Source organism: Euprymna scolopes, chromosome 44 (assembly GCF_053919585.1).
Source record: "Euprymna scolopes isolate OS-2025 chromosome 44, ASM5391958v1, whole genome shotgun sequence".
Lineage (NCBI taxonomy): Eukaryota > Metazoa > Mollusca > Cephalopoda > Sepiida > Sepiolidae > Euprymna > Euprymna scolopes.
Window position 1 is genome coordinate 7,936,111 of NC_136525.1, and position 17,118 is coordinate 7,953,228.

At 33.9% G+C, this 17,118-nt stretch overlaps 1 protein-coding gene across 2 annotated transcripts in view; it reads left to right on the forward strand.

Moving 5' to 3' along the window:
* The window catches only part of LOC145268670 (nephrocystin-3-like), a 110,279-nt gene that overhangs the window by 34,439 nt on the left and 58,722 nt on the right, over positions 1-17,118 (forward strand). For both annotated transcript variants that reach the window (XM_080124160.1, XM_080124161.1), the window contains 5 exons: positions 2,726-2,873; positions 4,391-4,537; positions 8,304-8,437; positions 10,955-11,053; positions 15,493-15,578. In XM_080124160.1, the coding sequence (XP_079980286.1) occupies positions 2,726-2,873; positions 4,391-4,537; positions 8,304-8,437; positions 10,955-11,053; positions 15,493-15,578 (614 nt within the window). The remainder of the gene's footprint in view (positions 1-2,725; positions 2,874-4,390; positions 4,538-8,303; positions 8,438-10,954; positions 11,054-15,492; positions 15,579-17,118) is intronic.

Genomic DNA, 17,118 nt, shown 5'->3' on the forward strand with positions numbered 1-17,118 from the left:
TCATGGATATGCGAACGACTACATTAATTTTAACTAATTTGCATATTCCTTCGAAAATCAGGCATTAATTAATTAGTTATTAGATGATTAATTCTATTTAACTATTAGGCTGAATGCTTTTCATGCATAGTTTCTATATTCTGTATAATTTTGTATATTTTAAGATGAAAACGTTTTAGCACACCAAAGTATTGATATATATATATATATATATATATCTATATCTATATAATTATAAAACTCAAATGACCTTGTAACGGGTTTTGTAACCCAACATCCAGTTTACCACTTCCGGTTGCGCATGCATACATAAACAAATAATCAACGCAACAATAAAACATATTGTTATACTGTGTACGTTTTCAGCATCCCAATTGTTATTTTTTCGCGTTTAAATTATCCAAATAAACAATTGTTAACACTTTCTGCATTTTTTTTTGCATCGTTCATTTCCATATTACGTTTAAGTTATTTTAACGCAATTTTCTTACAGATAAATCTACTTTAAACTGTTGACAACCATAAAAGCATTTTACAACGGCAATTCATCTACTGACTTCATTTTTAATACACCTTTCTTAAAAACATTCATACATTTTCTTCTACACTACCAACATAAATAAATACCATGAAAATATGTTTTTTTAATTTGCGTTACAAATAAATAATCAACGCGACAATAAAACATATTGTTTTACTGTGTACATTTTCAGTGTCCCAACTGTTTTTTTTTCACATTTAAATTAAAAGATATATCAAAATTTGAATTTAACTTTAAGTATTATGGTATCTGTTCAGTGCACATTTATGGCAAACCACTTATAATTCAATGGATATTTTTTTTTTTTTCAAAAATAAACAATTATAAACAGAATGACTCGTAGAAATCTATCAATATTCTTTTTTCATTTTAATATACTTTCATAGAAACACAAAAACACACACACACTAACACACATTTTCACTTTTATATATAAATAGACTGGCTGTGTGTGAAAAAACCTGACGTATTACCACTCGGCCATGACGGGAGAGGAATGAAAAGCATTTTAATTTAATATTTAAAAACTGAAGTGGCAGGTGCGTGAATTTAATGAGGTCAAACATTACGCGACTTAACTTTGACTGCAAGCCAGTTTCTGCATATTTGTTTGTTTCCCCTGCCAAAATGTTGAGGAAAACAGCTCCCCTAAAAAGGGGTGTCCAAATGAACAGCAATTGTCTGATATGACAGGTTTTTTTCCCCCGCATTGATCAAACCTCATTGCTTTCTAGATGTCTTGGCACGAAAGGCCGAGAACTCGACTACGCTTTCGCAGTTTCGCTTTTTTTTATACAGAAAAGCAAAACAAACGCGCGTGTAAAAGTTGTAAAAAAATAGCGTGTAACCATCGCCGAAATTAAAGATAGACGCGGCCTCGTTTTGTAAATTGTAGATATTATAATCTAGGTAGCATAAAACGGTTCTAAGAAACAGTAACCAGCCCGAGCCCCCCCCCCCCGCACACACACACACACACACACATTTTCGCTTTTATATTATGGACTAGCGGGGGTACCCGGCGTTGCCCGGGTGTTTGGGGGGGTGTATGTAGGGGATGGTGACCCTGTTTTAATATAAAAAAAACATGATGTTAAGAAAAATTGGAAAAACCAATACAAAGGAAAACAGCGAACAAACGTTAAAAAAAAAAGAAAAAAGAAAGAAAAAAGAAAGAAAAAAAAGAAAAAAAAAAGAAAAAGAAAAGAAAAAAAAGAAAAAAAAGAAGAAAAAAAGAAAAAAAAGAAAAAAAAAGAAAAAAAAAGGTGTAAAAGAGGAAAAAAGTTTAGGTAGAAAGACAGGCTCAAACCTGAAACATCGAGGCTAAGGCGGAAAAAAAATGCCCGACACGTTACCCCTACGCCAAAGAGACATACACTTAATAACGGATAAAATTAATCCTTTAAAAACACTTGCAGGTGGTTGAAACTAGCGTCAACGTTTTCTAGGTCAAACATGACATTGTCGTAGTAAGTAGCAGGATGAGAGAAAATGAAGGAACGATTTTTTCGGCACCCTCCTTGTAGAAAAGGGCCCAGTTTAGGGTGAAGGAATTAATGTTTTTAGCCAATTTTTTTTATATTTGTCGGGTGAAGGTTGGAGAGTTAAAATGATACCTATGTGGCAAAAATCCATGGCAAACGCACACACGTTTTCGCTTTTATATATAGAAGATTGTCTCTTTTTTTATTTACTTCTTCCTCTTTCTAATTTCTAGGGTATGAAGGTGTCCTGCACTCATTTTCAGTGTGCTGCTTGGGCTTTTGAATATCTCCATGATTATTTCACAGCATACAGCCAGGATTTATCGCATGACGTCATTATCGTAGTAGCAGGAGCAGAGAAAATGAAGGAACGATTTTTTCGGCACCCCTCCCTGTACAAAACTGATGATTTTAGGGTGAAGGAATTAATGTTTTTGACCAATTTTTCAATATTTGTCGGGCGAAGGTTGGAAATTTAAAATGATACCTATCTGGCGAAAATCCGTGACCTGTGTCGAAAGTTTTTGCGAGACATACAAACACACATGCATACATACAAACATACATACAAACACACATTTTCGCTTTTATATATATAGATCTTAAATATTTTTAACGCAAATAGATCACAAATGGATAGGTAAAGCATCATAATTTCCCAACAAAATTTCCTTTAAAATAATTTCACTACCCATTTCAGATTTTCCGGGAGACAAAGGAGAGCGAAATCCAGAATTTGTTGCGGGCCAAACGAGATTTGGAAAGTAAAATCCCGAAACTTAACCAAGAATTCATGTCGGATTCTTATGAAGATAACGATTCTCCAGAATCCGGATTGGACTCTCTCGGTAAATATGCAGTTCATTTGTTTTGCTGACTGTTTTCCTCATCTTCATAGCTGTTGTCTCTCCATGCTTTGGCAAACTAATCTTTTGGATGGAGTAGATAGAGGCGTTGAGTTTCTATGGTTCTAGGAAAGATTGAAACTATTATCCTCAGACAATGCTCACCTGGAAACGTAGAGATTCAATGGCTTTATCCATTGCGGATTTATGAGACCAAAAAATCCAACCTTGATCGCCATTCGGAGCCTGTAATGCAATGGATAGAGGCATTGAGTTTCTACGATTCCAGGTGAGTATTGTCTGAAGATTACGGTTTAAATCCTACCCGAAGCAGGCCAGAGGATTAGTTGATCAACCAAAACGTGGTGGGACAACAACAACTATGGAAGGCAGTAATTACAATACAGTTACAAGGCTTAGCATTCCTATCCCGTCACGGTTAATTACCAGAAGAAGGCCAGAGGATTAATTGGCCGAAACGATAAGGAATGAATGATAAGGAATGAATGCACAAATCAAAAATATTCCAAAAAATTAAAAAAAAAAAAATAATGTAATTCATTTATTTGGTTTTATGTTTCTGAATTTTTGAGATGAGGATTGATTATTTGGATTCTTTGAATTCTTTGGACTACTATTCTCATCTTGAATGTTTTTTTCACAATGTTTCAGTCGATGTAACCTCCAGCCTTCTTCAATTGTGACTTACTTAGAACTTCTACTCGGTCATGGCTGATGAAATGAAAGCATGCTACCTTCGTAAATTAAATAAAAGGTTCCGTTTTAAATCCTTTACAATCTGATTGTCTTCAAGTCCAATGTAAACAAGTTCTTGATGAGCCGTTCCACTTAAGTTATCAAATTTACCAAATTTCCATTACTAACGATTACTATATTGTCCAATTGACTACTATACACTTTTAACCTTTATCCTTGAGTGGTCTCTGAGCCTTGAAAAGTGGTGATTCCTATGTAAAAAAAGGCTACAAACTTATTGAAAGCACCTTATACCTATTGCTGGAATAATGGACTTACGCACAGATTATCAATATTTTTACATTTAAATAAGGGCAGCCATTTGTGCCATTAATTTAATGGATTGTGTCAAACGAGATTCCTATCTCTATCTCAACAATCAGTCCGGCAGAAACTAGGTCATTTCAGTGAGCTTTTTTTTATCTGGTGAGCTGAGGCATTCGTTCTGAGTCGTCTTAGGAGGTCCACTTTTCTAGGCCTTGCCTCCCGTTTTTGGGGGGTAGAGTAAGTTTATTGTTACTGTCTGAGACGGTCTGACCAGGAGGAATTAATTGTTTGTCCATAGTATCTTCTATTTTTTTTATTTCCCTATTTGTAATATCGTCTGTTCAACGCAGGGGCACACAACTCTGAGCAGGTCATTCATGCTTCAACATGTTTTTTTTAGTAAGGAAGAGTTATTTCCCTTTTTGTAGATGAACTTTGTTATCTGTTTAACAGTTTTTAATCACATGATGTATTAATAAACTTTTGTTAACTTTCAGGTGGTGCTTATCCTGGAGATTGGTGGACGGCTCTGGAGAGTGAGCCATCCCTTGGGAGCACATTTCAGCTCCATCCCACATTACGGGGACCTGAATTGGCTAATTGTCTCATGGAACTGGAAGGACCATTTACTAATGTCAACAAAGGTGAGATAAAATACTTTTTTTTTTCTTTTTTTTTTTTTTTTTTTCCTGTTTTCTTTTTTGTTTTTATATAATTCAGCCGTCTGCACCCCAATTAAAAAAAAAAATAGAATAAGCATGCTCTTATTGTAAAAAAATCGAAATATGAGAAGGAAGGTGCTATTGACCAAACAGGCTGGGAGGCTGTAGCAGAAAACTGTAGCAACTGGTTATTGTTGAACATGATTTTTAAAAAAATTTTTTTATTTATTTATTTATTATTATTATTATCATTATTATTATTTTTTTTAATTAAATTTTTTTAAATTTTTTTTATTTATTTATTATTATTATTATCATCATTATTATTATTTTTTTTAATTAAATTTTTTTTTATTTTTTTTATTTATTTATTATTATTATCATTATTATTATTTTTTTTAATTAAATTTTTTAAAAAATTTTTTATTTATTTATTATTATTATTATTATTATCATTATTATTATTTTTTTTAATTAAATCTTTTTTAATTTTTTTTATTTATTTATTATTATTATTATTATTATCATTATTATTTTTTTTTTAATTAAATTTTTTAAAAATTTTTTTATTTATTTATTTATTATTATTATCATTATTATTTTTTTTTTAATTACATCTTTTTTAATTTTTTTTATTTATTTATTATTATTATTATTATTATCATTATTATTATTTTTTTTAATTAAATTTTTTAAAAAATTTTTTATTTATTTATTATTATTATTATTATTATCATCATTATTATTATTTTTTTTAATTAAATTTTTTTTTTTTTTTTTGCATTCGTTTCCCTGATATCTTTCTATAAAGACCCTTGCTGCCAGCTATAGCTCTATTAAATTTATTGCCAAGCTATTTTTTCTGGAATTTCCAAAAAATGAAATCACCAAATAATGTATATGAATATAATATGGAAAATATATTAAATTTGTATCATTTATTTTTAAAAAATTGTCACGAACCACTTTTATTAAAGGAATTGTCCATTTTTAATCAGTTTGTATATTTTTTGTAATAAAAATAACACAAATCAGCTTTTATCTATAGTGAATCATTCAACTTATAACTTATATACGTATTTGCTCCTGTTGTCGGCTTTGAATCTATCGACCAGTGTTAATTGTGACACCCTGCACTGATTATTCCTGAAAGGATGAAACACTAGTGTCTGTAGGTATTTAATAATTATTATAGTGTATATATATATATATATATATATATATATATATAACTACTTCATTTAATCACATAAATTAATATACGAAAGTATAAATTTGCGTACACTTTAAGTATTTACTTCAACAGTGCTCAATACGTAGGTAGAGCTAGGTAGTAAGTTGCCATATATATTTTATAACTTACTACTATATATATATATATATATATATATATATATATATATATATGATGAAAGTAATGGAAATAGTATTCCGACAAAATAGAGAAAATAAAAAGGAACAAACCGTATTATGTGTTCATCAACATTTCGTCTTTATTTCACCCAGAGGAAGTCTCGAAATAAAGACGAAACGTTGATGAACACATAATACGGTTTGTTCCTTTTTATTTTCTCTCTCTCTCTCTCTCTCTCTCTCTCTCTCTCTCTATATATATATATATATATATATATATATATATATATATATATATATATATATAGGTTCAATCCACAGCTAGGAAAGGGTGCTTGTCTAGCCCCACTGATGAGTTGTGATACAACGAAACAGTACTGTATGTGGATGATTATATATTAACACATTCACTGCCAGCTATAGCTCTTTTTTTTTTTTTTTACATAGGCATCACCACTTATCAAGGCCAAGTGACCACTCGAGGATAAGGGTTAAAGAGTGTACAGTAGAAATTGGACATTATAGAAATCGTTAGTAATGGAAATTCGGTAAATTTGTTAACTTATATGGAACGGCTCATCAAAAACTTGTTTACGTTAGACTTGAAGTCAGCTGGAAAGCAAGAAAATGGAAGACAATTCCATAGCTCTATTAAATTTATTGTCATTGCCGAAGCTGTTTTTTCTGCAATTTCCAAAAGCTAACATCAACAAATAATGCATGATGAATATTATATGGAAAATATATTAAATTTGTATTTAAAAAAAAAAAAATTGTCACAAGCCCCTTTTCCTAAAGGAATTGTCAATTTTTATCAGAATTGTGTCTGCAGAAAATAAATTTGGAAAAAGCTTTTTTTTTATTGCTTCATGCTTTTTATATCTTCAAAGTTGATGATGATGCCCTGTTTTCTTCCCCGCAACTTCTTTCCTACATAAGAGACGTTGCCAGCCTGTCTCTGCTCTATCGCTATTTTCATGGTAAGTGCTCGTCTGAACTTCAATCTATGGTCTCCGCTTGACAAACTTTCACCAAAAAGACATTCAACTAGCTACAACTATTGCATATATGATTTTCCCCACTCTCTATCTGTACCTAAATGCAAACGCAGATTCCATGAACAAAGTTTCGTTTACATTTAGGCACAGATAGAGAGCATGGAAAATTATATATAGTGGTTTTAGCTAGTCGAGTGTTTCTCGTGAAAGTTTGACAAGGAGGGACCAGAGATTGGAGTTCAGACGAGCACTTAGCATGAAAATAGCAATAGAGCAGAAACAGGTTCACAATGTCTATTCTTCAATCATCACCATCAACAGCAATTTAACGTCCGTATTACACGTTAACATTTGTTGAATGGGTTTAAGAAATTGATTTCCAAACTAACATTTTAACTACTTTAATGGAATGTGTTCTGCCGAACTCATAGCACTTGTGTCCCATCGAAATACATACTCCTGACTGACCCGTCAAGTAGCAAAATCCCACCTCTTTACAGTTTTAGATCCCTATATGCCAAAGAGCCTTTTACACTAATAGTTTCTTTTATCAAACTGCTAGACTTTAAAATTCCCTCCTGGTTTCCTGCTTCCCTGATTGTACTCTATCTATATAAAAGCCAAGTACGTCCAAGGATGGAATACTGTTGCCATATCTGGGCAGGAGCTGCTAAAAAAAGCCTATCCTGCCTTGACAGAGTACAAAATAGACTTCGTGGCTTAGTGGGGGATGCCCTTTTCTCTACCCTGCAACCTCTCTCCCACAGAAGAGACGTTGCGAGCCTATCCTTGTTTTATCGTTATTTCCATGGCAGGTGCTCGTCTGAACACCAATCTCTGGTCCCCCCTCGCCAATCTTTCACGAAAAACACCCGTCTAGCTGAATCCACTGTGAAAAATTTCCCCCACTCCATATCTGTGCCTAAATCAAAACGCGGATTCCATAAACAAAGCTTCTTTCTTAGAACTGCACGCCTGTGGAACTCTGTTCCGTCTGCCTGCTTCCCACCGGACTACAACTTGGATGTCTTCAAGTCCAATGTTAACAAATTCCTAATGAACCGCCTCCTTAAGTAAACACTTCATCAAATCTCCACACTAACGTAATGTACTTGCAATAACCCTTATCCCTGAGTGGCCTCCGGGCCTTGATAAGTGGTGATCACTGTGTAAAAAAAAAAAAAAAAAAACTTACATGCAGAAGTTTGAATGTAATGTGAACAGACATCTTGCTGCTCAACTCCTCACATGGTAATATGTCATGTTTGGGATGAACAAGTGTAAAAAACATATATAAAAAAAAAATAAATAAATAAATGTGTTGTATAAAATAAAAAAATGGGAGAATAATCTGAATAAGACAAATGAAAGTCAATGAATTTCCCTTTTGTTTATAGAGGATTGGAGTTTGGCTCTCGGAAAGCTTACACAGATCGGACCGAGTGTACCCGAGCACATCATCGCCAACGTTGTACGCATTTTTGTGTCCGTGACCAATGATGCTAGAAGTGAATTGGAAATTCTACAAAAGGTATGTTTCGTTATTTTTTTTTATAGTGATGATTTACAGAAATTTGCTGTTTTAATCATCATCACCATCATCACTAATATCAATATCGCCATCATCATTATTACCATCATCATGATCATCACTATTATCATCATCACCATTCTAATCACCATTCCATACTAAATTACTGATTCCTATACAATTACCAATTCCGATAAGATTACCGATTCCGATACAATTACTGATTCCATACTAAATTACCAATTCCGATACAATTACTGATTCCATACTAAATTACTGATTCCGATACAATTACCGATTCCATACTAAATTACCAATTTCAATACAATTACAGATTCCGATACAATTACTGATTCCATACTAAATTACTGATTCCGAAACAATTACCGATTCCATACTAAATTACGGATTCTGATTCTTTATAAATCTTTAAATATTTAGCTATAGAGTTGTTATTTTTTCCCAATTACCAAAAAAAAAAAAAAAAAAACGTTAAATGTGCAGATATTTTTTCAACAGTAAAAACAAAATTATGGGAGATTATCTATAGATTTTTGATTTTACTGGTTGTTTAAAATCAATAACTATTTATTATTTAACATAAATGGAAGATTTTGTTTTATACAAAATCAAATTAAAAAAAAACAACTAAAAGAATCGTTTTTGGTATCAAAAATTAGGCAAAATATTTTTCCGATTTCAATACCAATTCTGATACCTCAAAAAGTTCTGATTTTTCTGATTCTAAATTCTGATTCCGATTAATTGTCCCAACACTAATGTGAACGCAATACACCCATAGGAGTGAAGGTTGCTTGAACAAAACTTTGTGAGTTGTCCGACACATAACTGGTATGTGATGGACGACTTTTAAGAATTGCTATCAAAAGTAACTTATCTCTGGCCACGTTTATTTACCCCTCTTTTGTATCGCTATAACAATTTCTGTAGTACATACTTTTGAATAAATTGGATCTAAATTGTAGAGAATTTGTTTGTCATTTTAACCGAAAACAAGGTCAGTTAGATGAATATGACAAAATGGTGATCTCTAACCTTTAAAAAGTTTCAAAAATTCTCGATGACTATGCAAAATGGAGCTAGTCCATTTTTTTTTGGGGGGGGGGGTCAACTTGTGCATTTAACGAACCAGACGTAACTCAGCATTTGCTCGGCTTTGTCCGACGCATGACGTCAACAGCCGGATATAACCGAGCGTTGCCGATTAAGCAGACGAGAATTTCGCTATCAATTGGAAGAGTGTCACAACTCAAGAAACGCTTATTTGAAGAGAGTTTTAAAAAAAAAATTTGTTTTAAAAAGATAACTGACGAAATAATAATGAATATTACAAACCTTGCGGACCAGCTCCAGACCCCAGAGGCTGCACTAAACTTTTGCCAGCAACGGAAATTGTTGGCAGAAGAGAAAAGGTGTTTATTTACATTTTAGCCAGGATTGTGTACTTGCAAAGAGAACAAGCCTTTCCGACGGTTACGGTTGGAGGTGTAGAAGTGTAACATGTCGTCGATAGACCTCCATTAGGATTGGGACCTTCTTCTCAAAATCCCGACTAACCATTGCGTGTATCATAAAAATAATATACTTATGGGCGTTCGAGATGGCATCTACAAAAAATCTCCATCGCGAATGTGGGTTACGTTCTCGCCACACAATCGTGGATTGGAAAATTTTCCTGCGTGATATATGCAGGGACTATTTTCTTAGGAATCCCCGGCAGATTGGAGGCCCAGGCCATACGGTAGAAATCGACGAGTCCGTTTTTAACCGCCAGCAGACTTGTGACACTGGTCTGGGTCTTCGGTGGATACGACCCCGCCGAAAAGGAGGGTTTCTTGGTCACTGTACCAAATAGGAAGGCCGAAACCCACCTTCCACTAATAAATAAAAAGGGGTTTGTATTACTGTACACATAGATTCGAAAAACAAATATATAACAAATATTATCAAAGGCAAGATAAGTTACTTTTCTATCAAACTTTTCTACAAATCCTTGTTTCTGGCGAAAAAGAATGTACAAATAATCCTTGTTCCTGCCCCCCCTTTTTTTTTACGTTAAAAATTGAAAAAAAAACAAACAAAAAACAGTTCAGACAAAAAAAAAAGTTAACAAAAAAAAACTTGTCTTATATGTATTTATTTTGAAAACAGAAAACAATTCCAAACAATAATTTAAAAAAAAAAAACATAAATGAACGGTAGGTGTTTGCTTTTTATTTATTTAATTTTTTTTCTGTTTCTACATTTTACAATTTCATTGTACAGTTATTTTGTTGTAGCGTTGTTTTTATTTTATCGCCAACGCTCGGTTTTATCCGGCTGTTGACGTCATGCGCCGGACAAAGCCGAGCAAATGCTGAGTTACGTCTGGTTCGTTAAATGCACAAGTACCAAAATTATTTAAAATAATGCATATATTTTTTCTAATTTTAAAAAATTATGTGCATTTGTTTTTCTAATTATTTAAAATTATGTGCATTTGTTTTTATATGACAGGAATACATGCCCAAACTTTCAGCCCTATGCCAGGGTGAAGGGCGGACCCTTATGGTGGTCAACATGCACGTCGATGACAATGTCAGCCTCTCAACAATGGTAAGCTTACTTCGATCATTTCTGTTGCTTCACTCACTTTTTATCCACCCTCCCGCTCACCATGGAGCCAGAAATGATGAGGAAGTTCATATATTAACAGACAATAGGGAGGCTAACAAATCTGTTGCACTCCATAGATACTCTGATCATTTCTAGGTTGTTCGAGTAGTGATAGTGGTCAGGGCCCGTGGCATAGTAGATAGAGGTGTTGAGTCTCTATGGTTCCAGGTGAGCATTGTCTGAAGATAGCGGTTTCAATCCTACCCAAAGCTGGCCAGAGGATTAGTTGGCCAAAACATGGTGATCACCGTGGGCATGTCCCTGTTATTTTTGGCAATCCAGCTATTCATTTTGAGGGTGCTGGCAATGGGCCAGTTGTTATAACTTGGATTAGTATAGAGCATGATTTGTACAGCGGCGCATCTCTGATCTTGCTCGTTGAACATTGTGTCACTTTAAGACATGATAAAATGCTCCTATCGCTCCTGGGATTTATTTGTACACAACTGGCCAACTAGTAGATGGTCTGCAACAAAAAAAGAAAACTGGTTTTCATCAAACGGAAATGGAATCATGTCGTCTTTTCTAGGGCGACAATTTTAAATTCATATGCATTTAATATTCCTGATGAATTCTCACGGAAACGGAATGCAGAAAACTTATTATTACCTAAAAATCTTACTGAATATATATATATATATATATATATATATATATATATATATATATATATATATATATATATATATATATATATATATATATAGGAAATTTATTCCTGTGAGTCCAGAATGAGTTTACATATTGTTTCAGCTAGGGGAAAATCCTCAAAAAGAAGAGGAAATATCCGACTAGCATCGTCAGAATTCATAGATGGACTCCAGCTGAAACAATATGTAAACTCATTCTGGACTCACAGTAATAAATTTCCTATATACTGCTCTTGCTACACATTGAGCACTCTAGTCCGGTTTTTTCACCACTGATAAATAAATAAATATATATATATATATATATATATATATATATATATATATATATATATATATATATATACTCGGGTTTTTTAATATTCAAAAGTAATGGACTAATGAATTCAACGAGGTTGTTAGATAGTGCTCAATAAAAAGAGCTGATAATACTTGTTTATTGTTATATAAACATGCTCACATCCCGCTGCTACAAATAGCCACTTGTTTCAATCAAACAACAGATATCATCAGGCAGCGACTTGACTATTCAAAAGTTCAATGAATAAACTTATTATTAAAGATTATTCATTGAACTTTTGAATAGTCAAGTCGCTGCCTGATGATATCTGTTGTTTGATTGAAACAAGTGGCTATTTGTAGCAGCGGGATGTGAGCATGTTTATATAACAATAAACAAATATATATATATATATATATATATATATATATATATAATATTATTTTTTACTATAATAATTAAATACTTACAGACACTAATGTTTCATCCTTTCGGGAATCTTCAGTGCAGGGTGTCACGCTTAACTCTGGCCTGATTTGCAAAGACCGTATCCAGTCGGCTACCTTTAACCACGTGAAATAATGTTGAATTTAAACATTTTATTTTGAAATCTTTTTTACTTCAGTCAGAGTGATCTAATCGTTATATGATGATCTAAAATCACATTTCGTATTCGCTGTCCAAATAAGATATCCTTACTGTGGCTAACTTACATTAGCTTTTACAAGTGATGTTACCTCAAGTAATAGCACGAAGCTGGATACTCCACCAGACTAGATAAATTCTTATCTTGGAATCCAGTAAGATCAAGAGACGAAAACGAAAGATATCCTACAACGTATGAAAATGGTTAATTGGGGAGAGGAAAATTATGTTCTCAATTTCTTTACTAACTCAGTGTTTGAGAGATAAAGAACTTTAATGCAACATTCGAATATCCATGTCTCATATAGAGTTCAAGTGTTTGCCCCAGGTAGGGGGGCTCTTGATTTCTGAGAACTTCGACTGAAGTAAAATAAAACAAAAAAGCAAGAAAGGAAGGAATAACGTAGGAAAGAAAGAAATGGAGAATGGAAGAAAGAGAAAATAAATAACGTTGTTTTAATTTGAATAAAATAAAATACGCATCAAGTGCACTTGAAAACCAAATCACAACGTAATATTAGGAAAATAAACAAATATTTTACTTGTTTGAAATTTATTACAAATATATTTCGGAGGTATACTCCATTTTCAGTATGTTGTTTTGTTTCTTTTTTTCTTTTCTTCTTTTCTTCTTCCTTGCCATGTTGTAAATTTGGAGAAAGATATCAGTATAGAGCCGCGCATTGTATCTGGCGTTTTTTTTTTTTTTTTTTTTTTTACATAGTCATCACCACATTATCAAGGCCAAGAGGCCACTCAAGGATAAGGGTTAAAGAGTGTACAGTAGAAATTGGACAATATAGTAATCATTAGTAATGAAAATTTGGTAAATTTGATAACTTATATGGAACGGCTCATCAAGAACTTATTTACGTTAGACTTGAACACAACCATATTGTAGTCAGCCGGAAAGCAGGAAAACGGAAAACAATTCCACAGACGTGCAGTTCTAAGACAGAAGCTTTGTTCATGGAATCAACGTTTAGGTTTAGGCACAGATAAAGAGTGGGGGGAATTATTGATAGTGTTTACAGCTAGACGAGTGTGTCTTGTGAAAGTTTGGCGAGGGGGGGACCATAGATTGAAGCTCAGTCGAACACTTTCCATGAAAATAACGATACATCAGAGACAAACTCGCAACATCTCTTCTGTGAGATAGAGGTTGCAAGGAAGAGAAAAGGACATCTCCTACGAGGCTACGAAGTCTATTTTGAACTCTATCAAGGCAGGCCAAATCGTGATTTGGCTTTCAAGCGCACTTGATGTGTATTTTATTTAATTCAAATTAAAAAAACATTTCTATTGAACTCTCATTCTTAACGTTGTGTATTATTTTTATTATTAAAATACTGTTTAATATGATGTTTGTATATTTTTGAGATGAGGATTTATAATTCTTTTTTGCATTGTTTAGATTGTTTGGACTATCGTTCTCATCTTGCTTGTTTTTTTCACACCGTTTCGGCCGAAGTAACTGCCAACCATCTTCAGGTGCATTAACATTCGATTGACAATGTCCTCAATGTTTTTGTTCCATGTTGCCTGTGAATGATAAGCCAAGGATGAGCTCTCAGGTAGTGTCTTGTTAGTCCGGACAATTAATAGTTGAAAAGTTTTCTTGTAATTATTAAAGGAAAGAAGCTTAGTCTTAGCAGCATTAAATGTTACCATCCATTTTTTCTTTTTTTTTTTCTTAATATGGAAATCACTCCAGACAAAGCATGAAGCCACTTGATATGAGAAGCTAAAGAAATATTGCTTCAAGATCAAGAACTAGCCATAGATAAGTGTGGGACGGATGGATTCTGATCCAGAAAACAGCAATTCTTTCCCCTTTGTCAGAAACATCGTTGATGGAATACATGTTACCATCCATTTTTTTTTTTAATATGGAAATCGCTCAAGATAAGGCATGAAGCCACTTGATATAAGATGGTTGATTGGTTGTTTTTGTTTTACGGCATATCAACCCTTTTCAGGTTATTTAATGTCGAATCCAAAGATTTTTGAAGAAAATTTTTTTAATAGAATATATTTGTTGTTTTCAAGTCAGTTTCTATTTAACCCATAGTTGGGACCCTAACAGGTACCACCACTCCGGGTCAGAGCGGACCTGGGAACAATGGCAATTAAAGGGTGGCTTCACACTCCCCAAAGCCCGCAAGCTGGGGCCTCACCACTGGATATAGTTTAAGGTCATGTCCAGGACCTTGATATAAGGAGCTAAAGAAATACTGCTTCAAGATCAAGAACTAGCCATAGATAAGTGTGGGACGGATGGATTCTGATTCAGAAAACAGCAATTCTTTCCCCTTTGTCAGAAACATCGCCGATGGAATGCACGTAAAGAAAGAGTAATCTTGAATCGTTATATTACGTGGTTTTGAACCTAGAAAATGTCTAAAACTTGAAGCTTAAGAAGAAATTGAAATTCAAAACATCTTAATTGATATAATGTTTGTATATTTTTGAGATAAGGATTGATGATTTTCTTTTTTGTATTATTTGGATTGTTTGGACTATTGCTCTCATCCTGGTTGTTTTTTTTTCCACGTTTCGGCAGATGTAACCTTTGATCATCTTCAGGTGCTTTCACACTGGATGTTATTGTGAATAGTGAAAAATATTTGGGTTTTCTTTTTTGCTTCCCCAACGAACACAGCCATTAGAAATTCAAAACGCAGATAGCTCCAAGTTTTTTTTTTTTTTTTTTTTTTTTTTTTAAATAAATCTAGGTCCATTCCGTTTTTTTTTTTTTTGTATATTTTTGTCATGAAGATGTTTTTTCTTTGTTTTTTTTGCAGGCATTTGAACATCACCTGCAAGCTATCAAGAAACAAATACAAATGTCAAATCTGTGTTTGGCATTTATGGGACAGGAACCAAACAGGTATGCTTTTGTTTGCTGCTTGTGCAGTTTAGTGAAGATATTAAAAAACAAAGATAAAGAAAAATCTCCATGGTGTACATGCCCGTTATGGAATGAAGTTTGCGTTTTAAAAAAAAAAAAAAAATCACTTAATATGATCAAGTACAGAGTGGAACAATAAAATTTTCGCCTTAGAAAAGACAACATGATTCCATTTCCGCTTGATGAAAGCCGGTTTTCTTTTCTTTGCTGCAGACCATCTACTAGTTGGCCAGTTGTGTACAAATCCCAAAAGTGATAGGAGTCTTCTATCATGTCTGAAAGTGACGCAATGTTCAACAATTGAAATCGGAGATGCACCGCTGTACAACTCATGCTCTCTACCGATCCAGGTTATGACAACAGGACCATAACCAGCACCTTAAAAATGCAAATGCTCTTGCTTGTTGCTGGATCTCAACATTTTGAACCGAGAGAGAGACTTAGCTGTCGTACAAAGCTAAGACTCTGTAACATCATATTTGTATAGATACTCCCTCAGACATTTGGGCTCATGGATTTTAAATGTCTGAGGGAGTGGCACTCGCCTGACAAGACGTTGCAATCATCATGTATGTATGTATGTACGGTATGTTTGTATGTATGAATGTATGTATGTATGTATGTACGTGTGTCAGGTCATGTCATGTGCTACTGGTACCATGTAACCCAGTACTACCTGCCTCATGGTCGGGTCACCGGCGACTAAACTGGTTCCCCCACCAGACTTGTTTGGTGAGGAGGGCGGCTAGTCTCCCTGAAGGATTAAAAACAAGACCTTCCAAAGGGCGAATGAACTCTTTTTCTGGGTCAACGGCCAACTAGCACCGTGTATATTTGTGTATGTGTATATGTGTATTGGGGTGGAGAGGGCTCCCGTAAGCCGTGGTGAAGGCAACCTTTCTAGGAGAAGCACATCTCTGATTTAAAAAACCATAAAGCGGAAGACCAGTACCCGCATTAAGCTGGTCTGCAGTTTAACTTGTTGCTGGCTATCTTGCTCTTGCTTGTTGCTGGATCTCAACATTTTGAACCGAGAGAGAGAGAGACTTAGCTGTCGTACAAAGCTAAGACTCTGTAACATCATATTTGTATAGATACTCCCTCAGGCATTTGGGCTCATGGATTTTAAATATCTGAGGGAGCGGCACTCGTCTGACAAGACGTTGCAATCATCATGTACGTATGTATGTATGTATGTATGTACAATATGAATGCATGTACGGCATGTATGTATGTATGTACGGTATGTACATATGTACGGCATGTATGTATGTACAGTATGTATGTATGTACGGTATGTATGTATGTATGGCATGTATGTATGTATGGCATGTATGTATGTACGGTACGTACGTAGGTATGTATGTATGTACGGTATGTATGGTATGTATGTATCTACGGTATGTATGTATGTATGGCATAAACACATTGGCACACCGGTTCTCGTCAGATCACCGAAGTTAAGCAACGTTGAGCCTAGCTAGTACCAGATGGGTGACCATTTGAGAATTCTAGATGA